A 26,224-nucleotide genomic window follows, 5' to 3' on the forward strand; every position below is an offset into this window, starting at 1 on the left:
TCGTGTTGGTAGCCTCTGAATTCTTCGAAGTTTTTCCTCTCCTTCGCGTGTGTTCTGTCAATCGGCAGGGTACCCGCGACTGCACTCCGATGCTCAAGTCAATGCTAGTGATTAATTTGTTTTCTTAAGATATAAAAACGTACATTTTTCCCCTTCAGAAGTTTCGTTTATAAGTTGACTTTGGTCTCTTCTCGCGTGGACCAGATAATCAGTTCACTAAGACGTGTGTAGTGGTCACCAGGTCGTGTGTAGTGGCTTCCTGATATCACGGATGCGTTAGCTGTAATTGTTTTTTTGTCACGTATTTATTACGTTATATTATTATTTCACAACTTCGATCGTTTGGGGTTCGACCGGTACAATATATAATATTTTAAAAAAACTAATAACTAAAACTTTAAAATACAAAATAAATATATTCTAATATATAAATCTTCTTTGATGTCTTGAACTATCCTTGTCATATTTTATGTGTCAGAACATAGTTTTCATAACATTTAAAACACACGTAACATATTGGGTGGGTGGAAAAAAACCATAATATTAAACTAAGTAGGTTAAACGTACTTTGAAAAAAAAAACACTAAACTTCAAACATTATCTCACCAAAAACTTAAATATAAAGTTCATATCTCACCAAATACTCAAAATCTCTAAAACGTCATCATTATAAATGTATTGTACCATACATTTAAATACAAACATTTAAGATTCTATAACTTTTATACGGTTATTGACTAAATTCACCTAATTCATGATTAATTTCGGATTTATACAAATTCTTACATGTAGTTATGGTAATTTCTTATACATGTTCAACAAAATCATATGCACAAAATTTCATTAATTTATCTTAAAATGATATATACGTACCAATACATTTATTTCAATGTTTCTTAAATTACGTTAAATTCACTCCATAGACTCTCACACAGTTTAACTGAAATTGAATAATTTCAAAGTTACAAGTTGACATTTCTATTAATAATGAGATTTTTAAAATTACATCAATTTTTACTAAGAATTTTTTATTGTAATATGTCACCTATTTAATCAATATAATAAGTCCATTTGTAAGAATCTGACAACCAAATGCACTACTCCAATTTTCAAAGTTTGGTAAATTTGCCCATAAAATATACATTATGAATTTGAAAATAGTTGGTTTTCTTTATCTTAAGTTGTTTTAGGTAAAGAGGATAATAAATCAATGTGGCTAAGTATTAGATAATACCTAACAAATAATTATATTATAATATTTTCAAACTGAAATTGAATTTTTTTCATATACACTAGTCTCTAATATCCAATGTAAACAAAGAAAACAAGGTTAAATATATGTTTTTTTCTTTCTCATATTATCGCACAATTTTTTTTTTCCTAATTCAAACTTTAGTAATTCATTATATTTGTTTGTAATATGAAAATGATTGGAGTGAGTAATTGACATCACACAACATTAATTTTGTTTTTAATGTGACAAACGGAATTTTAACATGAACTGTATTATAATATTATAACATTCACACGATGAGTCATTTTCTAGTCGGTATGAAAATTCAGGAATTAAATCAAATTCTAACTTTAATTTTTTTACATAAAAAAATATTTATATACAAAATATTTAAGAAATATATTATAATTAATATTTGTGTTTATATTAAAATTGAATCTTATAAATATAATAAATATTATAATTAATATTTATAATTAATACAATTGTGAATATCTTTTTATAAATATTAATTATAATATTTATGTTAATCATAAATATTAATTACAATTATAAGATCCAGTTTAAATATTAATTATATTATTAATTATAACATTCAATATTAATTATAATATTTAAAGATTGGTTAAATGCATGGTATGAATCATATTTATGTCAAAGGACATTCTTTGTTTTTCTGGTTTTGAAAAGTCAATGTTATAAATATTTGAACAAATGGATGAATTATGTTCTAATACATGTCTTAAGCTTATATCTCACTATCTTTGGAAAGTACAAAGGAAGAAAGAGGAAAACAGTTCCTTCAAACTCTTAGAAACAAGTCAGAGAATTTTTTTTTAAAATAAAATTAAGAGAAAAAGTTTTAAAAATACAATAAAATGAAAAAAAAATACTTTTTTTAATATATTTTTTATAATCATAATAATTTTGTATATTTTAGTAATTACTTTTTTTTACTACAGCTGAAAAAGTGGAGAAAAATGCTTCTCTCTTCTTCTCTTTCTCAACTTTCATGTTGCAATTTTTCTCATAAATAATGCAAATCTTAACCAAATACATGTTAAAAGAAGCCAACATTGTTTCTAGTACAATTGAGTTTAGATTTTTTAAATAATGTTATGAGTTCAAGGCTTGTAAGTTTTAAAAATTCCACTTAAAGCTTAAACTCATGACCATTAACAAAAGTTAAACACTTTACACTTGTGGCATGAGTGTGATAAAAAAGAAAGTAACTTTGAAGAGAATAAAATTAAATTTAGAGGATTAGAAGTAAATTTAGAGCGTGTTTGGTGATGGGTGTTTGAAAATCGAAAGAATTAATGAATCCGTGTCATTAGGGTAACAACAAAAGGAAGAAGAAAAGGAAAAAAAAGACAAAGAAACGTAGTGTGTTGTGTTTTGTTTGTGTTGTCTTGTGTTTGTGTATGTGTATGTGTTGTGTTGGGTGGAATAGAAGGAAAGGAAAGAAGAGAGAACTCGGTTTCCACTATGTTACAATATCCATCCAACTTTAATATTATTCTAAAAGTGCCTTCCAACTTTCAACTGCGAACTTTCAACTCACAACAAAACAAAAAGCTAAAACCAGCAAATTGAATCGCATTCACATCACTGTCACTACCATCATCGTCATCATCATCATCAACCACAACGACAACAACACAAACTGCTTCTCTACGCTCTTCCACCACCCTTTCTTCACTTCTTTCTCTCGCAACTTCCAGATTCAAGGTTCCCTTTTTTCCTCCTCTTTAAATCAAATTCTGTACTTGTGCTGGTCTTGTTTAATCACTTTTGACTTTGGTTCTTGGTTTTTGTTTATTTATTCCTGTGGGTGTGTTTGGTGGACGTCTTATCCTATTTCTGTCACTGGTCAGTGGAACATGTGGGAAAAGGGAAAAAATCGTTTTTTTTGTGATTGTTGAAAAAATTATGTTTTGACCATGTTCCTTGCTGCCCAGAAGAGTAATTTTGACATGCAGGGTGAATTGTTTGATTATAATGAGTTGGATAGGTATTATGGCTTTTGATTTCGTTGGTTTTTCATTTGGTATACTTGTGTGTATTTTATGTGCGCTTTTGGAGAAACCTAGAATTTTGATGGTGTGGAAAATCAGATGGTTTTGGAAGGTTTGTTGTGAAATGGGAAATTGTTGGCAATGCTTTAGTTTTTCTGAAATTTGTGACTGGTGGTTCCACTTTTGAAACATTTCAGGCTAGTTTGTCAAATTCTGAGTCCTTAACTTGTGGACTCTTCTAAGAGCTTATGATTCTAAGTAGAGAAAATGGGTTAAGTTGCAAATGAAACTATTTCTAGACGAACTTAAATAATAGGGTAAATGATTTGAATATTTTAACTCTTGAAATATTTTCACTTTTGGGACTTATGTTTTGATGAATTTATATATGATTTGGTCATTTATGCAGTTTGAGCTTATTTTATACTACTATCCAACTTTATTACTGTTTCCAAGTATATGTTTGGAGTCCATAATTTACTTAGACTCACGAGTTTGACAATGCTGTGTTTAGGTTTAATTTTTACTTTCAGTAGTACCGAAGTTTCTTCTTTACTTTAAGTGTTCCACCTTTTCATCTGATTTTTCCTTTACTTGCTTTACAAATAAATCCTTGAGTTATTCTTTTCTTTTATCAGTGCTTCCGATTATTGAATGCTGCTTCTTTACATGAATGTGTGTTAAAGTTTTAATTCCGATCAGCTATTACTATGTGGTGTTAGTTAGCTGAGTGTTAATGTTTATTTTCTTCTTTGGACAGAAGTAGCTGTTAATGTAATAGTGCCTTGATTTTCATGTCTAGTAAAACAAGATCCTTGTTTGGCAAAACTTTTGATCTTTAGTGTTTAGTGAAGTAGAAATACAAAAAAGTGAAACAAAAAAATGGAAACTACAAGGCGGTGGTTTAGTAAGTTCAAGGGAAATGATAAATTGAAGACTGCAAAAGAAACTACAGGCGTGACCAAAGAAGGGCCAAAGCCCCCAACGAGTGAAGAAGCGCCTTCAAATGTAACCAAACAGAAGGTCGAAGCTGCAAAGCAGTATATTGAAAATCATTACAAGAAGCAGATGCAAAGCCTGCAGGAGAGGAAGGAAAGGTATCTTTACTTCAATTTATATATTTTAGGCCATGATGACAATTCAATCTAATGTTCTTGATGAGTTTTGTACATGCGAAGTAATTTTCTAGTATGCTTATTGTCATCTTTGAGCTGATTGAAATGTGTTTTCCTTAATGCTCCTGCTTTTTTTGTTACCAAGTAAGCTCTCTTCCAACTGATTGTGCAATATAGTTTTGTGTGATATCGTCTTTAATGACCTCTGAAGTGACATGTTATTATGTTCAAATAACTAATTGAAATGAGAATTGTTTAAGTCTTTAATAAGACCTAAATTGATTGTTTTTTTGCAGACGTAATATGCTAGAAAAGAAGTTGGCAGATGCTGAAGTGTCTGAGGAAGAACAACACAACTTGCTTCAGTATTTGGAGAAAAAGGAGAGGGAGTACATGCGGCTTCAGAGACATAAGATGGGGGCCGATGACTTTGAGCCGCTGACTATGATTGGGAAGGGTGCATTTGGAGAGGTATACACTATCTTTATATGCATCCAAGATGGTGGATAGAGGTCTTTTTCTTAGGGTAAAAAATTGTAATGAACTGAAAAGGGCAATAGTTAGCCTGACACGGCTACATACCATATGCATGTTTGTTTTCTTATTTATGTTTCATAATTGAATGAATTTTGGTTTTCTGATTTATGTATAATGTATCATAATTGTCATTATTTATTTTCTTTCTCTTCAAATTTAAAGTGCTGTTTTTATCAACTGAAAGGAAAGAAGGTTAATTGTTTTCACATAAATCAACTACTTATTAATATTTAGTATTATGATTTTCCAATTTAAGATGGTTTAATGTTGTGATTTAGAGGTTGTTTTCCGTATCTATATTATTTTGTATGCATATACATGTGTATTTCAGTATAGTTTTTCATTATAAGTGTACTACTCTTACAATCCTTCTCTCCCTTCCTGATCCTTGGTAGAATCATGAGTAGATTGCATTGGCTACTGTTACCTCCAGTGACTAAAAGGACTTGACTGATATGTATGTGTGGAGGCTGGTGATGTTGATTGCAATTTGAAACCATAAACTCTGATTACAAGTTTATAGCTGTCTTTAACATTCAGATCACTATTGTTCTTCTCTAATTTCCATGTCTGTTCCTGATATTTAGAGGTGGAATTGCTAATCATATTGAGTAATGGCATCCATATTAGTTATTTAACTATGGTATATTGATAGGAACTGAATTTTACTATTAATATTTGATGGGAATTTAAGGAACTAGCCTTGATTGTAGTAAAATTAGTATAAGAAAGAAACAAATAGAAGCTGCAAAAGGAAAATCTACTCAGAGAATGCTCTCTGCCCAGTCACAAAAAATCGCCCCACTCACTCCTCACTTCTTGCGCCCCACCCCCATAGACCCATCATTATCAAGGGTACAACTTAGGTATGTTAGGACAAAGTAGTCTTTCATAGGGGGATCTTGGTATTTCAAAATTAGTAGTGATGATGAAGTTTCACCATCAAGAACCTTAACAATTTAGAGAACCTTTGTATTTTAACATTGCGCTTGTTTAAATTCTCCATTGGATTGCTGAATTATATGAATTACTCCAGTTGCAAAGAAAACTCCAGTTTGTGTTATGCATATTAGCTGTTTCCACTATTGAGTAGCCTGTGAAGTTTTATGAAGGATTTGGCTTGTAGACAGTAGTTATTGCATAGCCTCTTTGGCAAGTAATGAGTATTTTTTTTAAACTCTGATTTTTGTAGATATTTATCTAATGATTTGTTACAATGTTGCAATTCCATCTGTTCATAGGTTAGAGTCTGCCGGGAGAAGGGCACTGGTCATGTATATGCCATGAAGAAGCTTAAGAAATCAGAGATGCTTCGTCGAGGCCAGGTATTGAAATTATCACATTGTTTGAATAAATAGTGCTTTCTTAAACTTATTGGATACTTTTTTCAGGTTGAACATGTCAAAGCTGAGAGAAACCTACTTGCTGAAGTTGACAGCAATTGCATTGTTAAACTTTATTGTTCCTTTCAAGATGAGGAATATTTATATCTCATAATGGAGTATCTACCTGGTGGAGATATGATGACATTGCTGATGCGGAAGGATATACTGACAGAAGATGAAGCCAGATTCTATGTTGGGGAGACTGTCCTAGCCATAGAGTCAATTCATAAACATAATTATATTCATAGGTAAACTGAAAGTAGTAAACAATAACATCTAATGATGAAAAATTGTAGTATTCTTTTATGATATTGATTGCCTATACTTACAGTGGCCTTCTTTTGGATCTATGAATACTTTTAATAATCTGAATTTTAAATGCATTCCAGAGATATCAAGCCTGACAACTTGCTCCTAGATAGACATGGTCACATGAAATTATCAGATTTTGGATTATGTAAACCGCTAGACTGCAGAAATCTTCAAGAAAAAGACTTTTCTGTTGGAAATAACCGAAGTGGAGCCCTCCAAAGTGATGGACGACCAGCGGCTCCCAAACGAACTCAACAAGAACAACTACAGCATTGGCAGAAAAATCGACGAATGCTTGTAAGACCCCCAATATTAGTGTCCATAAACATTTATGATTATTTTAATATGCTTAAGGCTTAGTTAGCTATGGCTTGTCAGGGCTATTAGAATATCTATAAAATATCTTTATGGACCTTTTGGGAAGAGACTGTGGATTTGTTTGGATCATTTATAAAATTTTATTAGGATTAGAAGTCTATATCTAAGTCTTAGTATAAATAGGGGCTAGTGCCCTGCCTTTTGGAAAATATCATTCACACCATATATCAATATACTTTTTTGTTATTTGGAGTTTCATTTCTTCCTTCCCTACCTTAAATCCTATAATTTAACACATAAATTGTTGAACGCTAGATTTTACGTAGGTTTTAAGCTTTTCTTTCTTTGCAACAACGCAGGCCTATTCGACAGTTGGAACACCTGATTATATTGCTCCAGAAGTTCTGCTGAAGAAAGGATATGGCGTGGAATGTGATTGGTATTACATAATATGTCTTCTACTTTTTCATTCAAAAGTCTCCCCAAGGCCCCCCATTTCTTGTGAACCTTTTATTGTTTCAGTTCATTCTGATGTTATGTTAATTCTTCCAGGTGGTCTCTAGGAGCTATAATGTATGAAATGCTTGTGGGGTATCCACCCTTTTACTCAGATGAACCAATGTTGACTTGTAGAAAGGTAATATAAGGCCCCCCTCTTAATGGATTCCATTCCAATTCATCATGTATTTGTATGAACTGAATTACGCCATGTAGGACTCTGAGTCCATTGGGTTCTGCAAGGTTTAACTGTTTCTTATGGCAATTAGCGTCAAATGTTATACTTTTCAATATAATAGATGTATGTATGTACCTGTGCTTTGTAAATGCGTTAGTGTTTAAATCATACAATTTAACTATTATTTGAAAAATTATCTGGTTAAAGTTGTACAAGAAATGTCAAGAGTCTTGAAAAACAATACCTGTAGCTAAGAATGCAACTCGGTTAAGTAGGAAAATGTGACTGCTTCATTTTTAGATAAATGTAATCCAACAGAGGGAATACAGTTCACAAAAGCTTTGAAATATTGAATTTGTCAGGAGGCTGCAATTATTGAGTATGAACAAGTTTCAGAAAAAAAAAAGATTTCCTGATTTGGACAATTGTTTCTTTTTCATGATATTATTCACTTTCTCCCTTTTTATAGTTTCTTGTTGCAGTAAATTATTTGTATCATGCTTCTGTTACTAGTTATGCCATTTTATTATTTATAGTAAAAGATGACATTTCACATTTATCCACTATTTATAATGAGTTAAGTTGATTGCTTAATGGCTTCCTTTTATTGTAACTTTTGTTTGTCTTCATGTATTATAATGATATCGTACTTCACCTTCAACATGCAGATAGTAAATTGGAGAACTACTTTGAAATTTCCAGAAGAAGTTAAACTTTCAGCAGAGGCAAAAGATCTTATTTGTAGACTCCTATGTAATGTGGAGCAGAGGCTTGGAACCAAAGGAGCTGATGAAATAAAGGTGTTGTGGTGTGCTCTGTGCTAAATTTTACAATTTACTTTGGGATACAGTTGTACATTAACAAATAAGTGGTTTATCATTTCGTGTCCAGGCCCATCCATGGTTCAAAGGCATCGAATGGGACAAACTGTACAAAATGAAAGCTGCTTTCATACCAGAGGTCAATGATGAATTAGATACTCAAAACTTTGAGAAGTTTGAAGAGGTATACTATGTCTGTATGTTCATGGATATAGAAGAGTTCCTTTATTTTTTGTTGCCACCAGTGTCATACTCTTTTTGTTCTACTAATGATGTGTAGGTAGACAAGGAAACTGTAGCTTCCTCAAAGGCAGGGCCCTGGAGAAAGGTTTGTTCTTGTTATTTTCATTTTGTATATAGTTGGTGTACAAGAGCTGCTATAATTGTACCATTTGTTAGTGTCATTGATGTGGATTTGGCCATTAGATTTGTTATTTATTTAGGATTTTTAATCTGCAACTAGTGTCTTTCATCTGGGATTATTTATTGTTACTTTGATTATGGGATCTTATGCTGTTTTTGATATCTTGTTCCAACTTATAATAGAAATAGTTTATTAGGTTTCTGGATATTGGGTTGTAAATAGTCCTTTGATTAATATACTATATCGAATTTCAGAATTTCCTTCATTCACTGTGCACATATTGGAGTCTAGGTTTATAAAGAGTGTACTCTGCCAAGTTCAAATTATACATAATCAGATTATTTTGGGTTATTCATCACAAGTAAAGCTGCTAGAATGAGTTATTTTCTGTATCTACCCATCGATAAATCTTGTATTATAATTTTTTATTGATGAAACACTTAAAATCTTGACAATTTAACTTGTATGTAATTGAGAAAATAAGGTGCTTTGAATTGGTTTTAGTAATTTCCAGAAGGTCGATTCATTATCTTTGGAATCTGCTATCATGCTTGTAGCAGATTGCCATTAAAAAACATTTGGTTTGCCAATGAATATACTTTGGATGACTCTGGAATTTAACAAAAATTGTTATTGGTAACCCCTAGCACAATTTCCTCCTGATTTGAAAATCATGTACCATTAACTTTACAAGAACCATTGTTGAAGCCTAGGATGTTACTTAGTTGTGTCATTTTTGCTGCAGATGCTGCCATCTAAAGATGTTAACTTCGTTGGCTACACATACAAGAATTTTGAAATCGTAAATGATCATGAAATACCAGGAATTGGTATTTACAAATCCCTCTCTCTCTCTCTATATATATATATATATGTATGTCTTTTTGTGTTATAATTGTTCTATTATGTAATTTTTTCATTTCATTTTAATCATTTTCTTTCCAGAACAAAAACATTCCTGTTTAGTATTTTCTTTATTGTGTATTTAATGATTCTTTTGACCATTTGATCTAATTGAATATGTGATTCTTTTGTTACTTTAATTTGATTCCAAAGTCGTTTAATTGAGATTTGGTTAACTCTTTGTTTTATTGCCATGCAATTAAAATGATGCAGATTTCTTTCTGAAGGTTGTCTTATTCCCATGTTATTTATGGTTTCCTATATGAGAAACAAATATTTATAACTCATTTTGGATCTTGATGCATTGAGTAATTTTAATTTTGGTATACCATAAGTTTCTTTTTTAATTTTGTCACTTTATAGCCATTGCTTTTTATTCATCACTGCATTTCTCTTCACAAGTATTTTTTTGTGTACATTATCAGCTGAATTGAAGAAGAAGAACACAAAACCTAAAAGACCATCTATTAAGGCCCTATTTGGTAAGAATATGTTATTCTTCCTATTCTTTTTGAGATATTTGTCTTTCTATATATATATATATCCAATAAGACTATAGGTGATGATCCTGAATGATTTCATTCTAGAATTGCATATACTTCTTCCTTCTACTTTGTATCACAGGCAGTTCCTTCTGACACATTACAAGATTATATTTTATGTTGTCTTAAAAGGAAATAGATAAAGATCAAGAAAAATAGGGGAAGGTAAACCATATGATTTTTAACAAAACTTCTTCTTCCCTTTTTTCTCCCAAATCCCAATTCCACAGTTTCTAAGATATATGCATAGAAAAAGCTCATTATGGCCCTTTGTAGTTTCTTTTTGCTGTGACAGTACCTATCTTAGACCCCTTTACTTTAAAGTTTGTAATTAGGATGTTTCTAGAGAAAAGAAAGACCCATTACAAATTACTAAGGTTCTAAATGATAAGAAAATTATATGAGCACTCAATCACTTTAGGAACCCTCCCCTAAAAGCTAGTTGGTGTCTGTTGAAGATTCGATGTCGACTAGAGATTAGGACATTTCATAGGCTATGTCTGGCCTAGTGTGTGATAGATAAATGATGGGATTATCTAAGTCTCTAATCTAATTATCTACAATATTCACTTTAACTGATTTGAACAGCTGATTTACTTGCTGTTTAGTTTCATTAATTAACAGATTTGAATAGCTGTAAATTAGTCTGCATTAGGCAAAATTTCCTTGTATAACATTTAATATTCATGTTAAATGGGATTATCTGAGATACTGCTGTTACTTTTTGTCTCTATACGTTCTGGTTTGGTTGACATATTCTTGAATGAATTGGTTTTATTGTGTGATACAGATGATGAATCATCTGTGGCTGCAAATCAACCTGTGAGAGGGAGCTTCTTAAACCTCTTACCTCCTCAAATGGAAGTTCCTGAAAAAAGTGAATCACAATGATCTATATATACCAATATTTTTTACAGGACTTCTTGAAGACCATGGACAGACAAATGTGGATGTCTATGATTGTTCATTTTCTCACATTCTTTTGTTAGATTGGAGTTGATAGATTTGGAAGCCAGCAGATCCTGAAATCTCTGGTTTTGGATGGCTGGTTTTTTGGCTGACTGGGATATTTTATGCTTAGAAAAATGTTTTAAGGTGTATATTCCTCAATTCACCTTCTATCAAACTTCAATATGTTAAATATCATAGTTTCTTTTTCTTGTAATTAAGTTACTGTTGAAGTTGAAGTGCTGACAAAGATGTGCAATTCACACATTTTTGTACAATTTATAGATATTGATTGGTTTGTAGGTTAAGATCTTCTGTTACCTGACATTAGGGTCCAAACTTTATTGCTGAAATCATGTTGTTTATCATTTTTGTTGCACCATGTTTACATGTTAAGAGAATGAGTCTAAATTTTGTTGAACTGGTCATGGATTAGTAAGATCACTGAAAATTGGTTGGAAACAGGTTCTTAATATGAAAAACATGTTTTTTTGTTGTCTTTGATTTTTTCAAAGAGATTAGTATTTTTGCTAATACAGTTTATTTGTTGCTTAACTTAAATATAACATATTAAATTTGTTTGTTTTCATTTATAATTTAATTTTGTAATATGTTATGACTTATGATATTCTTAGGTAAAGTTCATTACTACAGTACGATTTATTAATAGTTATCACATTAAAACAATTTGAATGTTAAAAAAAAAATTATAATATTTCATTGAAATAGTTTAGTGGATGAAATTAAGGGATTTCTTATTTTTTATAAAAAGTTTTCATGTAACGTATTACTAATGCAACTTGACATCTCAGATAGACCGAAACCAATTAAGGAATTTCATATTTTTTCTTTCTTTAAATAATTTTATCCTTTGGTTTATAAAAAAAATAACTTTACAATTTAGAAATATTTTTTAACTTGCATATTTAAGAGTTTTTTTTTTTAGATTTTGGAAGTCATTTTTACATGATTTTTTTTAAATTGTACAATCTGAATTATTTTTTCATAAAGAAACTTCTTGAATTATGTAACATGGAAGATTATATAACCTAAAAATATATTATGAAAATATGTTTAGATTGAACAGTTCAAAAGTGCTTTTTAAATTAATAATTGTATAACCTGAAATCAGTTTAGTTTGAACTAGTTTATTTTTATATTCTGGAAGCATCTTATATAATTTTCTTATAATTATGGTTCCTCAAATAAGATTTTTAAGAAATTATAAATTTCTTTTGCTATATTATTATATTAACTAGTGAAATTGTATACAAATGTGTATTTGTATTTTATTTAAATGATATCATTTAACAAACATATAATTTTGTAAAATCGATACTAAAAATATTAAAATAATGTAATTTTAAAAAGTACATATAATTTTGTAAAAATATATACAAAACGCAAGTAGTAATTATTTTTAAGTAGAGGAATTAGGCAGTTATTTTCTAGTAGAGAGAAAATTTTCAATTATTTACCTATAAGAAGAATTTTATAAAATTGTCTAATTAAAGATGGAATCAAATATAGTTAAAAAATTATTTTTTATAATTTAATCAAATAAGAATTCTTTTTATTAAAAAATAATATTTATCTAACTAATTAATTTTTTTTAAATTATGATTAAAAAATAACATAAAAAGTTACAATTTACATATATCTAAAGATTTATATTGATATTGATACATTTTAATTAAGTTCCTTTTTTTATTATAATTTAATATGTTGCTGCATCTATCTTATAACTGATTTTGAAGTCTTTTTAACTCTTCTAACATTATGTTGATCAATATAAATTAACAACTATGTAATATGAAAAAAATAATAAAAAAATAATTTTAGTGATTAAGTTTTAATAAATTAATTTTCTCACAAAGAAGAATTAAAAGCAACAAAAAAATCAAAGAGTTTGGTAGAATTTCATTTTCCTCATAAAACTTACGTCTCTTTCAAGATTTTTCTTACCATTAAATAAAACCCCTTTTCCAAAAACGCAACGTGGCTAAATAAAAGCCCAAAATCTAACCCAAGATTTTTTTACCATTAAACCCCTTTTCCAAAAATGCAACGTGGCTAAAAAAAGCCCAAAATCTAACCCAACACAAAAAAAAAAAAAAAAAAAACAGAACAAACAAACAAAGCTCAGAAAATCAATCCCAAATCACAACACAGAGCAGCAGAAGAAAGTGTTCCAATTTCAACACTCATCAGATCCCAGTGATCAATCTATTGCATCGCCACTGGTACGTTTTCACATGTGTTTCTCATTTCTCTTCTTCCAAAATCCAATAAGGTCGAAGTTTCTCAAATCTGTGCCCTAGTTTTCTTTGCGTCAGATTTCACCTTCAAAACATATTCGTTGTTACGATTTGCGTGAAATGCAATCTGACCCTTTTCTTTATTCTTCCCAGACATTGGAGATGCATAGTTTTTCTTTTTTGGGTTTCCACAATTTCCCAAAAAACGATGTTTTTTTTTGTGTGAAATTATTGTGCGGATTTTATGTTGAGAGAAAAATTGAATTTTTCTTGTTGGGTTGTTTTTAATTTCTTTAAGACTTGTTTTGTTTAGGAAAACACTTTGATACAGTTCATTAGGTGTATTTGGCATTATTCTCTTCAATGAAAAGATAATTATAGTTTTATCCTGAAAATGTTAGTAATTAAGGTTTGAGTTAAAGGTTAGCATAGATTCCCGAGACAAAACTCCAATTCTGATAAGTACTTATGAAACTGCATCTAAGTTTTGTCCTTGTTTGTATTATTTATTTTGATTGCGCTGTATAGGGTTTGATTATGAATAATTGTAATTAGCAATTTGAAATCCTGCTCTTGAGTTTTAATTCATGTGTTCATGTTCATGTTATTTGGCTAGTCCCGTAGTCTATAGTCAATTTTATTTTATGATGTCTAGTTGTGGATGATATGATTAACCCAAAATCTTTTGTTCGAAACCTTGGAATTAATGTCAGGTAAGACAACCATGAAGAGAATTTTTTCTCAAAGGACAGCCTTGGTTCAACATCGTAGTGAGAAATTGGGTCTTGGTTTGAGACTATTTAGCACACAGGGTGCTTCTACTGCTACTTCACCACAGCCGCCACCACCACCTCCACCGCCAGAAAAAACCCATTTTGGTGGCCTTAAGGATGAGGACAGGATATTTACCAACTTATATGGGCTACATGACCCTTTTCTGAAAGGTGCAATGAAACGTGGTGATTGGTATCGAACGAAAGATCTGGTAATCAAGGGTACTGATTGGATTGTAAATGAAATGAAGAAGTCTGGCCTCCGTGGGCGTGGTGGTGCTGGTTTCCCTTCAGGCCTGAAATGGTCATTCATGCCCAAAGTATCTGATGGCCGCCCTTCCTATCTTGTTGTCAATGCAGATGAAAGTGAACCTGGAACTTGCAAAGACAGGGAAATCATGCGGCATGACCCACATAAGCTGTTAGAAGGTTGCTTGATTGCTGGAGTGGGAATGAGGGCTACTGCTGCTTACATCTATATCAGGGGTGAATATGTGAATGAACGTAAGAATCTTGAAACGGCTAGGCTAGAGGCTTATGCAGCTGGTTTATTGGGTAAGAATGCTTGTGGCTCAGGCTATGATTTTGATGTTCATATTCACTATGGTGCCGGAGCTTATATTTGTGGTGAGGAAACAGCCCTCTTGGAGAGTCTTGAAGGGAAGCAAGGTAAACCAAGATTGAAGCCACCTTTCCCAGCCAATGCTGGGTTGTATGGTTGTCCTACCACTGTTACAAATGTGGAGACTGTGGCTGTTTCTCCAACTATTCTAAGGCGTGGGCCTGAATGGTTTGCCAGTTTTGGTAGGAAGAACAACGCTGGGACAAAGCTGTATTGTGTGTCAGGGCATGTGAACAAGCCTTGCACCGTTGAAGAGGAAATGAGTATGCCGCTGAAGGAGTTGATAGAGAGGCACTGTGGAGGTGTTAGAGGAGGATGGGATAATTTACTTGCAGTGATTCCAGGAGGGTCGTCTGTTCCTCTGCTTCCAAAGAGTATATGTGATGATGTCTTGATGGATTATGATGCATTAAAGGCTGTCCAGTCTGGGTTGGGAACTGCAGCTGTAATTGTGATGGATAAATCTACTGATGTCGTGGATGCTATTGCAAGGCTTTCTTACTTCTACAAGCATGAAAGCTGTGGGCAGTGCACACCATGCAGGGAGGGAACTGGCTGGCTTTGGACCATCATGGAAAGAATGAAAGTTGGGAATGCAAAGCTAGAAGAAATTGATATGCTTCAGGAGTTAACTAAACAAATTGAAGGTCATACAATTTGTGCCTTGGGTGATGCTGCTGCATGGCCAGTGCAGGGTCTTATCAAGCATTTCAGGCCTGAGCTTGAGAGAAGGATTAGAGAGAATGCTGAAAGGGAGCTGCTGCAGGCCACTGGATAGGCTATTACTAAGGTTGTTTCTTAATGTAGTTTACCCTTATTTTACCCTTTTAATCATTTAAGAACTATCTCTTATCAGACTTTTCCATATTTTATGTTTGATCAAGCTTGAAAATGCTAGATAAACATAAGGGTAAATAGATGAAAAATTATATTTACTCTCAAATTTATATAGTGAACAACTAGATGTTTCAGACAACAAGGAGGAACACAGGACAAAGTCCCTCACAGAGAATAACCTCTCTCAATAAACAATACACTGGTCTAACCCCCAACACAGGCCTTTTCACTTTCAAACACACTCCCTACCAATTACCTTCTGAATGCAGAAACTGTTATGCCATGTATATATATAGTAGCACCACACAAATCCATAACTGCCTAAAGACAAATAGTACACCAACAAATAATTCAGATACATAACATCCTAAACAACTACCTAAAGACGCCTCACATAACTATTCAGAGCTAGAATGAACTTAAATGCATTATAAGGTGTCCGAGAGTTGAACTTTAGTAGTATGTTATTCCTACAAAGTGATAAATGCTAGGTATTGTTGAAATCTATTTTAAGGATGTTGCTTGTTAAATTAACTAGCTTAGAGAAAGTTCTAGTGTCTGTCCGGCTAATAAAAGCAGATTTTTTTGTTCAAATATTTTGATAAAAGCAGATTTTTTACAGGTAGAAAGTAGTGACCCAAACTTCTTATTCTGAGTAAATTGCACTTGCACTCCCCTTCCTTGAGAGATAAATCTGTTGGGTATTTGATCCATTTTACTAGTGTAAGCAGGCTTATGGGAGATTTTGATAAATCTCTTAATATAAAAAATATAAAAAGAAAATTTATACTTAAATATCAGTATTAACTATGCTTTGCAATGGGAGGATTTTGATGATATGATATTTGACCACTCTTTACATATGAACTGTATTATATGTAGGGGTATGACTGTCTGGTGGATATCAAGAATCAGAATAAGACAGTACCAGTCATTTCGGAAAGATAGGTGGCTCAGGTTACTATAGCTTTATGGCTACTTCTATTTACTTTTTTTATGCTGTAGCAATTATTGGCTGGACCATACCTGGGAAACCATTTGGGAGAGTTTAAACTGGGTACCTGTTTGTCATTTGACACATTTTCCTGTAATATGTTAATAATAATATCTGTATACTGTATTATTTTTGAGAAACAGTTCATGGTTACGCATGTTACCAGTGAATCATGAGGTATCATGTCCAATGGATAACCATAACTTTGATCTTTGATTGAATTATTCATTTGGATTAACTTTTTTTGAAGAACATGTCATTGTTCAACAACCATTCCCAACTTGCTTGTATGAAGTCTGTTGATCCATATGCATGGACTAAAGCATGTTCATATATACTTTGATAATTTTCGGCTAGAATAATAATCTCGGCACCAAGGTCATCATTTTCTTATCAGTAATGATACATTGACAACCTGCTCCAGTATATAACCTATGATTCATGAAGTATTTTCATCATTTCATGTAAAAAATTGAAATTTTAGATAAAGAAATGAGGTTGTAGACTGTTGCAATTGTCAATATATCACTTATCTTTTCTTATTTCTTTTACATGCAAGAGGCATATTTGCCTTCACTTCTTCCACTTTACGGTGTTTTGATTTTGCTACTCTTTATTCTAACAGCAGCCAAAAAAATTCTACCTATACTTGGTGTTCTTTGTTCTCATAGATATTGTTAACTATTCTTCATCATGTCTGTTGATAAATTTTTCCCCATTATACTTTGTGGCCGTCATTTTGTACGTCTTGGCAATACATGCCATTAAGCCAAAACAATTGCACCACGTTACTTTAAACGTTTAGATTGTCAAACAAGCACAACTTTTGACAAACTATGATGAAACAAATTGTGTATTAGGAAAATAATTTCATATCTTTACACTTCATTGATAATTTACTTGTTATGACCATTTTATTTATTTATAGAATAAGTAAAGTATAAAAATTAATAAAATTTATTGTAACTATATCAAGTTTTATTTAAATGATGTAAACAGTTAAAAGAATGATTCATATTGAATTAACTTTGATTTTGTTCCTTGAGACAAGAAATGAAAGAGGACAAAAGAAATTGGAAGAACTGTGAGTGAAAATAATGAAATGAACTATTAATGTGCATGCTAATATATACATTTATGTTAAAAGTTGATAAACCATGCAAAGCTCGAATTTGCAGCCAATCACATATATCCAAGAGTATAGAAAAGAAGGTAACTTGTGGGGGAAAAAGGTTAACGTTATGATCTAACTTCCCTAATAGTGTAAATTTTTCTTCAAACATTTTTAAAATTCTAACATTATATTGAGAATAATAGTTTTATTTGAAAGATCTTTGAATTTCTTAGTGATTTGTAGATCCAGTTTAGGCATACTTGGAGCTATACTAAATGGTTAGACAATTCATAGGAAAGTAAAGTAGAAGTACTGAAAAACATTGGGAAAATTCTACCATTCTCAGTAGGGTTTTTATATTGGTGGAGAGTATGGCGACTTATTTTTCATTTTCAAGTGAGCTTTAGTTGTTTATGGTGGTTGGTTGTGGTGGCTGATGGTGATTGGTGGTGAACTGTGGTTATAATAAGTTTTACAGTCTTTTTAGAGTTTGTTTTTTATTCGTTTTTTTTTTCATTTTTTTTTTTGTGTATATCGGGTTGTACAATCCATAACACCCTTAGTGTAATATGTATTTTGGCTTGGAAGGTAAACCCAGATCTTGAAGTATCTTCTAAGATGTCCAATTCGTAATACATTTTGAACTTATAATCTGGATTGTATAATCTGGAAGACAATTCTGGATCTGCGTTTACTTTTCAAATTGTACAATTTAAAATACATATTATAGTAAGGAGGTGTTGTGGATTGTATATATATTTCTGGATCAGGGATTATCTTTCAGATTCTAAATACATAATGATTTTTTTTTTAAATTTGAATTATAGAATCCAAAAGATATTTATGGATTTGGAAATACCTTCTAGATTCTACAATCCAGGAGGTGTAAATAGAAAAAAATATTTTTAAATTATAAAATCCAAAATGTATTTTTTAAGGAAAAAAATGATCTTTTCGACTTACCTATGGAGGTGCAATAGAAGCTTTGAAGGTGCAGGAACAAACCGCCAAAACATTGGTAATTACTCATACTTTTAAGTTTTCTTTGTAGTTTTTTCCTTTCATCTTCTAATATTCCCTAGTTAACTTTTCTCATTCTCTCTTAACCACAATTGTTTCATTATATAAACCAGATTTTATTACAATCTAGTGCCTACTATAATTTAGTCCTAAAGCAACTTGCACCATTGATTTAATTGTTTTTTTGTTTTTCTTAGATGGAGCAGATGGAGAGTACTAAACTCTTACACAGTAGTTAAAGATAAAGAAATTCATTTCCAAACTTTTTTACCAAATCCATCTTTCATTTCCTTTAAAAAGCACACATGTTACCTTGTGTTTGCTCAGATATATTAAATCACATTCCTTTCTTCAATCTTGTTTTCTGTCAAAATATGCAATGTGATATCTTTCCAACTGTGAAAAGAGGAAAAAGTAAAATGGTGACATGCTAAAACACATTAATGAGCTTACAAATACTAAACCATTCCTAAGTTCTTTATTCTGACACTTGAGCTGTTACTATGCCCTTTCTTCCACTTTCCAATCTCTAATCAAGTGGAGAAATATTCTGTGAACACTTCAAATCTCATCTACAAAAGAGATAAGTGATAAATGTAACTGATGGTAGAAAAAAAATAGAGATAAAGAGATATTGAAAGTGTTAAATAGGTGTTTACAATATTAAGCAGTCCATATCAACTAATCACTTGGAATGCTTGGTTTGACACATTCCATTTCTTCTCCTTCAGTTCTTGTGCAAGCACATCAATAGAATCTGAAATTTCAGCTCTATAAACAAAGTACTTTGCAACAAACATGAAGAAGATGAAATTCAGAATGTTCAGAACAACAAAAAATGCATAGTAGTAATCAAGATGAGAAGCATTCAGGTTGTTCAAAACCCATCCTTTGTGGCCATTTTTCTGAGTGATGTGTGAAACTGTGGAGAGGAGAAAAGTGCTGATGAAACTCCCAATGCCTACAGTAGTAATAGAAAAAGAAGTGCCAAGGCTCTTCATGCTTTCTGGGGCTTGGTCATAGAAGAACTCTATCTTTGAAACCTCTAAGAAGGCTTCACCTAATCCCATCAGCACGAATTGAGGAGCCAAAATGAGTATGCTCAAAGGAACTTGTCCTCCATTTTGAACCAAGCCATGTTCTTTGGCCACTTTAAGTCTATATCTTTCAGTCAAAGATGCTACTGCCATAGTCACTATGTGGATCATGATTCCTATGCCCATTCTTTGAAGAAGTGTGATCCCTCTGGGGTTCTTGGTCAATCTCTTCATGATCTTAACAAAGACACGGTCATAGAGTACAACGCAGACAAGCATGGTGAAAGATGTGAATGCAATCAAACTTGCAGGGGGAATGTTGAATCTGCCAATGTGTCTATCAAGAGTAACTCCTTGCTTTACAAAAAGGGTGTTTGTCTGAGCAAGCATTGTGCTTGGAATGAATGTAGCAACCCAGATGGGGATCATCCTAAGGATTTGTTTAGTTTCCTCTACTTGAGTAACTGTGCATAGCATCCATTCACTTGTACTTGAACTAGTTCTGACACAAGCCTTGTTGAGGAACCTGCATAACATTTCATAGTAAAAAGATCACAGATCAAATGGAGGAGAAAATAGGTTAGAATTACACCTTGTTTGTTTACAGTTTTCAAAAACAATTTTATGTTTTCTAAACTGTTGGACCCTAAGTACATTTGAAAGTGTTTTGTTGTTCTCTAAGCACATTTTTTGTTTTCAAGTTTGTCCCTTGAAAGAGAACAGGATGAGAAAACATCTCCTAACTCTTCTTGTTCTTTGGTTTTTAAAACACTTGTTTTAGAAACTATTTGCAAATTTTAATAGATTTTGGATGTGAAATTATTGTATCACTATGCAACTTGACATTTCAGCTAGGCTGACATATCAAGTAACAATAATCATTTTTCATCACATGAAAAAAATATTATTAAAAAGAAAATAAATAAAAAATATGGAGGGACTAGACCAAAACTCATATATTAAAAAAAATGATACATTGATAGACTATACCTATTCATAAAGAATTCTAATAACAGACTAGATGGAAGCCTATTATATCAATGAAATTATTCTATATGAATAAATCATAAATTAATCAACTTATCAGCACACGCATTCCCTTCACGAAAAATATAAATAATCCTAAATATGTTTTTTCCACGATAATTAAGACAAGTGTTCCATCGATTCTCAAGTAATTTGAAAGGAAAGTTTTTAAAACAAAAAAAATATTAGCAGAGAATCAGACAGATCTTAGTACCTCAATGTATGAGTGGAATTAATCCTGAATTTCCCTTTATTTATATACTCTTCCACATCAAGCTCATGTAGTTCTCTAGAGTCAATAGGAACATTTACATTCCTTTTCCTGAAAGCAGCCACTATAACCCTTGCAATTCTAGTGAAGGAACTACCTGAGGCCAATCTGTGTCTATAGAGGGGTGTTCCTGCCAAGAATGTGATGAATGCTATGAGAAGTCCAATAGTTGGAATACCATAACCAAGAGCCCACCCCACATTGTCTTGTATGTACACTAGAACTGTGAATGAAAAAAGGGTCCCAATGAAGATGCTGGAAAACCACCAGTTAAAGAATGAGAGCTTATGTGCCTTCTCTTTGGGGTCAAAATCATCAAATTGGTCTGCACCAATAGTGGAAATATTGGGCTTGGTTCCACCACCTCCCACTGCTAAGATGTATAGTGCACCATAGAACACAGCTAACTGTAGTGTGGTGGCCTTCTTGCATTTTGTCACATCCATTTCATGGCACTCAGGAGGCTTCAAGCTTGGCAGGGAAACTGATAGTGTAAGCAGACACATACCCTGCCAATGCAATACACATTCATTTTTCAACCCAGCCAAAAGATTTAACAATTTGGCATAACAATTGATAGGTAGCAAAAGCTAAGCTAATGTAAAATACCTAAACACGACCACTAAAAGCTATAAGGAAGATACACCTAACATTGATATTTCTTATTCATTGTTGATGGATGGATAATGTTACAAAGAAATACACTTTTATAACCTAAAAGATGCCAACTATAGAATAATGACTCTGTTTTATCCAAGTTGCTATCGCATGCACTCAACAAGTTGGCTTAAGTTGGCTTTCATACCATATGAAGAAATAGACTTTAAGTTGATAAATAGACTTTTAAGTCTAACTTATAAGGTGATGTCTACATCCACTTATATACTATGAAATGTTCTAATCTCTAGTTGATGTGAGATCTCTAACAACAAGATATGTTGGTGTAACATGCACAAAGATTTGGACATACAACAACTTCATTTCACAAAGATCATGGCAGGATTGGCTTATTCCTAAGCAATGTTATGAGTGAATGAAAATGTGTAGAAAGACATACCACTAGATAGATAACAGAGGCAATGACAAAAGTCCAGTAGCGGCCAAGGTGAGCATCAGCAACATAGGCACCTAATATAGGAGTTATATAGGTAGTGCCAACCCAGTTGTTGACATTATCAGAAGCAGTGACAGTGCCTTGGTGAAGCTTCCTTGTCAGATACAGAACCAAGTTTGATGATATCCCATAGTATGTCATTCTTTCGAACACCTCATAGACTGCATCACACATCTCATTGTTTTATTCAACCAAATCAATTTTGTTTTACATATTCACAACCTTATGAGAAACATAAGACAATGTTTGATTTATGAATGAACGAATGTACCTATAACAGTACTCTCTGGTTGATGCTAATAACATGTTGAAAATCAGTGCATAAACCAAAACAACAAACAGTTCTATTCAATTGCAGCTACCTAGTTCCTAGATGTTTGATTATCTCTTTAAAAGAGGTTATCCATCAAGTAGAGAAAGTGGTATAAAAAGGGTTTTAACCAACACTATGTTTTGGTATCTTTTGGACTAATCTTTTTGCACAAAATTTTGAGTTCAATATCATTTCAATTTCATCCGTTACAAGATTAATATATTGTACGTATTAGTGTCACAAGATTAATTTAATTAGCAAGGCTAATGCTTTATTGAAAATTTTAAAATTTCAAGAAATTTAAAATGTATGAAATAGTATTCATTTTTTATATATATTTTTAATGATTTATTTGAATAAATCAATTTAAATTCTTAAAATTTTAAATTATTAATTTGGATAGGATAATTTAAATTTTAGTACACACAATATATATATATATATAAATATATAATTGATATTTTAATATTAAATTTATGGAAATAAATATGATATAATTTTAATAGACTACAGTTAAATAAAATGGAACAAAATATTAGTTTAAAATAATAAATAATTAAAATATACACAATAATTAAATTTATAATAAAATAAAAATATTAAAATAATTAATAAAATAAATTTAATATTTTTTAATATATATTTTACGTTAAATAAAATAAAATATTTATTTATTAAGGCTTTATAATAATTTTAATTTTAATTTAAAATTCATTTAACTTTAATTTACATTTTCAAAATCTTTCTATATTAAATTATTTTTAAAAATTTATTTTCTAAATATATTGAAATAAATTAAATTTATTCTATTACATCAATCAAACCTAGAAACTCTCTTACCCTTTTTTTTTCATTCCCTCGATCCAAACAAACCCTTAAATTTTAAAGATAAAAAATTAAATTAACTTAAAAATTAATAATCAAACTGTATGCAATCTACGTGAATACGACATATATACATATATTTTATATATATACATATATTAAGCAAATTTAAATTTCAGAAGGAACCAATTAATAACATAGTTATGTTGAAAAACTAAATTCCACGTTCAACTTAAAAAAAAAATCCAACAAATAACGTCATTTCTCTCTTTTTACACTCTTCTCCTCTGTTTTCAATCTCATTTCTTCTTCTTCTTCTTCATCTTCACTTTCATTTTTTTCTCTCTCTTCTTACCAAGGAATTAATCTTTTAAATACATAACCATGTCTTCAAAACTAGTTTACGAAACCAAACAAAAAATGTGCAAAAAAATATAAAGAAAATAATCATCATATAGATATTTTATGATGGTTAAATTAATTTTCTGTATCGAATCTAAATTCTAGATAGACATAAACGTTTTCTAGATAAACAATTATGATAAAAAAATATTTTTTTTCTATATGGGTTGTGAGGATTTGCAGAAGAAAAGCTCAAGAACATAATGCTGAAAGTGTTAAAGCTGTGAAATGATGAAAAAAGGAAGAAGAAGAAGAAAGTTACCAAGAAGAAAAGAAGAAGCTTTCCAAGCACCAGTTTTAGCTTTTAGAACGCGATTCCCTTTAAGATCCACAGTGCCATCTTCTGCATACTCACTCACTCTTCTTCCTCTTTCCATAGCCAAATTCTTCTTCAGTTTTCAAGAACCAAAAACTATGTGTTTGGAAAATCGCGTTCAGCTTCCACGTTTGGTTATAAATTTACATCAAAATTGTGAAATCATGCACGAAGGAATTACACATGTTTCGCGTTTTATTCACGTCCTTTCACTTTCTAAGAATCTGCTCAAATCACTTTCTTTCTCTTCCTATAGAACTATGCTAATTTCAACATTCATGCACCCAAAATTTCTCTTTCTGCAATAAAATATTCATTAATGCAAGTTCAACTTCAATAAACGTTTACAAAATTCTAAATTACTCATTAATGAACAATAACTTCTTATTTATCAGAGTTTTTTTATGTTACCATCAATAAAAGAAGTTTGACTCTATTAAAAAAATATTTCTTAGTGATTTCTTTTTCAATGTTGGCTTAAGAATTTATTTCTTAAATAACAAGAGAGAAAAAAAACTAAATATCCCAATGGTCCCCATTTATTTTCATAAATGATCACAATTAACTATGTCACGGTATGAATGCTATTAAATATACACTCATTTTATAAAATAAAAAATAATTAATCATTATACTATTTTATCTATAAAAAAATTTGATATTTAAATTAAATTTTATTATTAATAAATAGTTTTTAAATTGATATATAATTAGTAACTAAAATTTTAGTAGAAGTGATAAAATTTTGTTAACTAATTAAATACTAATTTAAAAATTATTTATTAATAATAAAAATTATTTTAGATATTAATTATTTTTTTAGTGTCTATAACAGTATATAATCTAGTTAATATAATAATTAATTATTTTTTATTGGTAAAATTATATATATTTAATAATTTTTTTAGTGATATAACATGAGATTACCTTTTATTGATGTAATACATTTCTTGTGCTTAAATTTTTAATTAATAAACTATTAAGTTGTTATTATTTAATTTTGACAAATAATTATTAAATTTAAGGAAGAATATTAATTTCATTAATTATTTAATTAATAAATATTTAATAATTTATTATTAAAGTTGTAAATATTAAATAAATAAATGTTAATATAATATTAATTTTAAATTAATATAAATTTCACGAAAAATAGAAAAGTAATTCAAATAAATAAATAAATAATTGATATTAATAAGTTATTAAAAGTCTTACAAACTATAATAGTGACCGTTAAGATTTCTAAGAGTAGTTTTATTCTCATTTTTCACAACCACATTTTCTATTACTTCCTTTCAACAACTCTATACATTAATAAAATATTAAATTAAATTATTATTAAATTATTAAATTAAAATATAAATTAAATTATTAATTAAAATATTAATAAAAATGGTTGTAGAAGGATAGTATAAATTGTGAAGGATGTCAAAAAATCAGTCTCGAGAAGGAGAAAACTTATGGAGTTATTCCAAAGATATAATAAACATATATTAAAATAAAAATGCACTTATAAATCTTCTTTTATGCAACTATAAAATTACTTTAATGTTTGAGTAAAAAAATTAACGTATTGAGTGAATAAAATCTTCAATTTTTTATTTAAAATTCATATGGAAGGGTTAAAATCTACAAATACTTAGAAATTAAGTCCTTTACTACATAATTACAAATATAATTATTTATTAATCATATACCATTTTATTAATATAATATAAATATAAATATATTCTCTCACCATATTTTCATATAATACACATACATTATATCATGCGTTAACTTGATTATTGATATGGAATTGGTGCATAAAATCAATACTAAGCATTGGTTTTTAATTTTTGTTAATGGATGTTTATTAGATTGATATTTTTTTTAACAAATGAACTAACATACATATTTTTTTGTTATTGTGTTCGCATCAACTAGAGATAAGAATATTTTATAATATATAAATATGTTCAAATCTCACCTTATGAATCAATTTTATAAGATTGAGTTGGACTTAAAGTTCATTTCTTAAAATGATATCAGAGTCATTTAAAGTCTATCACAGTGAGATTTTGTTGGACTTATCAGATTATCTGCTATCAAGTCGTTATTAGATCTCTCATAATATATACTCTCACTAA

General features: G+C 30.5%; 3 protein-coding genes across 5 annotated transcripts; 2 read left to right on the top strand and 1 right to left on the bottom strand.

The window, feature by feature from the left end:
• Positions 1 to 2,609: 2,609 nt before the first annotated feature.
• On the top strand, positions 2,610 to 11,481 carry LOC137827513 (uncharacterized). 2 transcript variants are annotated; one of them, XM_068633678.1, is made up of 14 exons: positions 2,610 to 2,965; positions 4,013 to 4,349; positions 4,664 to 4,838; positions 6,146 to 6,229; positions 6,296 to 6,537; positions 6,679 to 6,898; positions 7,279 to 7,358; positions 7,472 to 7,556; positions 8,264 to 8,395; positions 8,487 to 8,600; positions 8,697 to 8,744; positions 9,526 to 9,610; positions 10,109 to 10,165; positions 11,016 to 11,481. In XM_068633678.1, the coding sequence occupies exons 2-14, from the start codon at positions 4,135 to 4,137 to the stop codon at positions 11,114 to 11,116; spliced, it is 1,638 nt and encodes a 545-aa protein (XP_068489779.1). In that variant the 5' UTR covers positions 2,610 to 2,965; positions 4,013 to 4,134; the 3' UTR covers positions 11,117 to 11,481. The 2 variants fall into 2 exon arrangements, with proteins under 2 accessions (XP_068489779.1, XP_068489781.1); XM_068633680.1 differs by having other exon boundaries at positions 2,948 to 3,248.
• A 1,761-nt stretch (positions 11,482 to 13,242) lies between these two features.
• On the top strand, positions 13,243 to 16,909 carry LOC137827514 (NADH dehydrogenase [ubiquinone] flavoprotein 1, mitochondrial). The gene is made up of 3 exons (XM_068633681.1): positions 13,243 to 13,416; positions 14,145 to 15,616; positions 16,546 to 16,909. The coding sequence occupies exon 2, from the start codon at positions 14,156 to 14,158 to the stop codon at positions 15,602 to 15,604; it is 1,449 nt and encodes a 482-aa protein (XP_068489782.1). The 5' UTR covers positions 13,243 to 13,416; positions 14,145 to 14,155; the 3' UTR covers positions 15,605 to 15,616; positions 16,546 to 16,909.
• A 2,200-nt stretch (positions 16,910 to 19,109) lies between these two features.
• On the bottom strand, positions 19,110 to 24,346 carry LOC137827512 (protein NRT1/ PTR FAMILY 5.2-like). 2 transcript variants are annotated; one of them, XM_068633676.1, is made up of 5 exons: positions 24,042 to 24,346; positions 22,183 to 22,400; positions 21,069 to 21,634; positions 19,451 to 20,354; positions 19,110 to 19,363 (listed from the first exon to the last, which is right to left on the bottom strand). In XM_068633676.1, exons 1-4 carry the CDS (start codon positions 24,154 to 24,156, stop codon positions 19,469 to 19,471), a joined length of 1,785 nt encoding a protein of 594 aa, XP_068489777.1. In that variant the 5' UTR covers positions 24,157 to 24,346; the 3' UTR covers positions 19,110 to 19,363; positions 19,451 to 19,468. The 2 variants fall into 2 exon arrangements, with proteins under 2 accessions (XP_068489777.1, XP_068489778.1); XM_068633677.1 differs by lacking the exon at positions 19,110 to 19,363 and having other exon boundaries at positions 19,399 to 20,354.
• Positions 24,347 to 26,224: the final 1,878 nt, after the last annotated feature.

Source organism: Phaseolus vulgaris, chromosome 7 (assembly GCF_000499845.2).
Source record: "Phaseolus vulgaris cultivar G19833 chromosome 7, P. vulgaris v2.0, whole genome shotgun sequence".
Lineage (NCBI taxonomy): Eukaryota > Viridiplantae > Streptophyta > Magnoliopsida > Fabales > Fabaceae > Phaseolus > Phaseolus vulgaris.

Bases quoted from the DNA above. Each gene is read 5' to 3' on its own strand.
- LOC137827512 (XM_068633676.1), bottom strand. From the start codon at position 24,156: ATGGAAAGAGGAAGAAGAGTGAGTGAGTATGCAGAAGATGGCACTGTG. The intron at 22,401-24,041 runs GTAACTTTCTTC...TGTGTGATGCAG, and splicing joins AGCTTCTTCTTTTCTTCTTG to TCTATGAGGTGTTCGAAAGA. The intron at 20,355-21,068 runs GTACTAAGATCT...AATGTTATGCAG, and splicing joins AATTCCACTCATACATTGAG to GTTCCTCAACAAGGCTTGTG.
- LOC137827513 (XM_068633678.1), top strand. From the start codon at position 4,135: ATGGAAACTACAAGGCGGTGGTTTAGTAAGTTCAAGGGAAATGATAAA. The intron at 4,350-4,663 runs GTATCTTTACTT...GTTTTTTTGCAG, and splicing joins CTGCAGGAGAGGAAGGAAAG to ACGTAATATGCTAGAAAAGA. The intron at 8,396-8,486 runs GTGTTGTGGTGT...TTTCGTGTCCAG, and splicing joins AAGGAGCTGATGAAATAAAG to GCCCATCCATGGTTCAAAGG.
- LOC137827514 (XM_068633681.1), top strand. From the start codon at position 14,156: ATGAAGAGAATTTTTTCTCAAAGGACAGCCTTGGTTCAACATCGTAGT.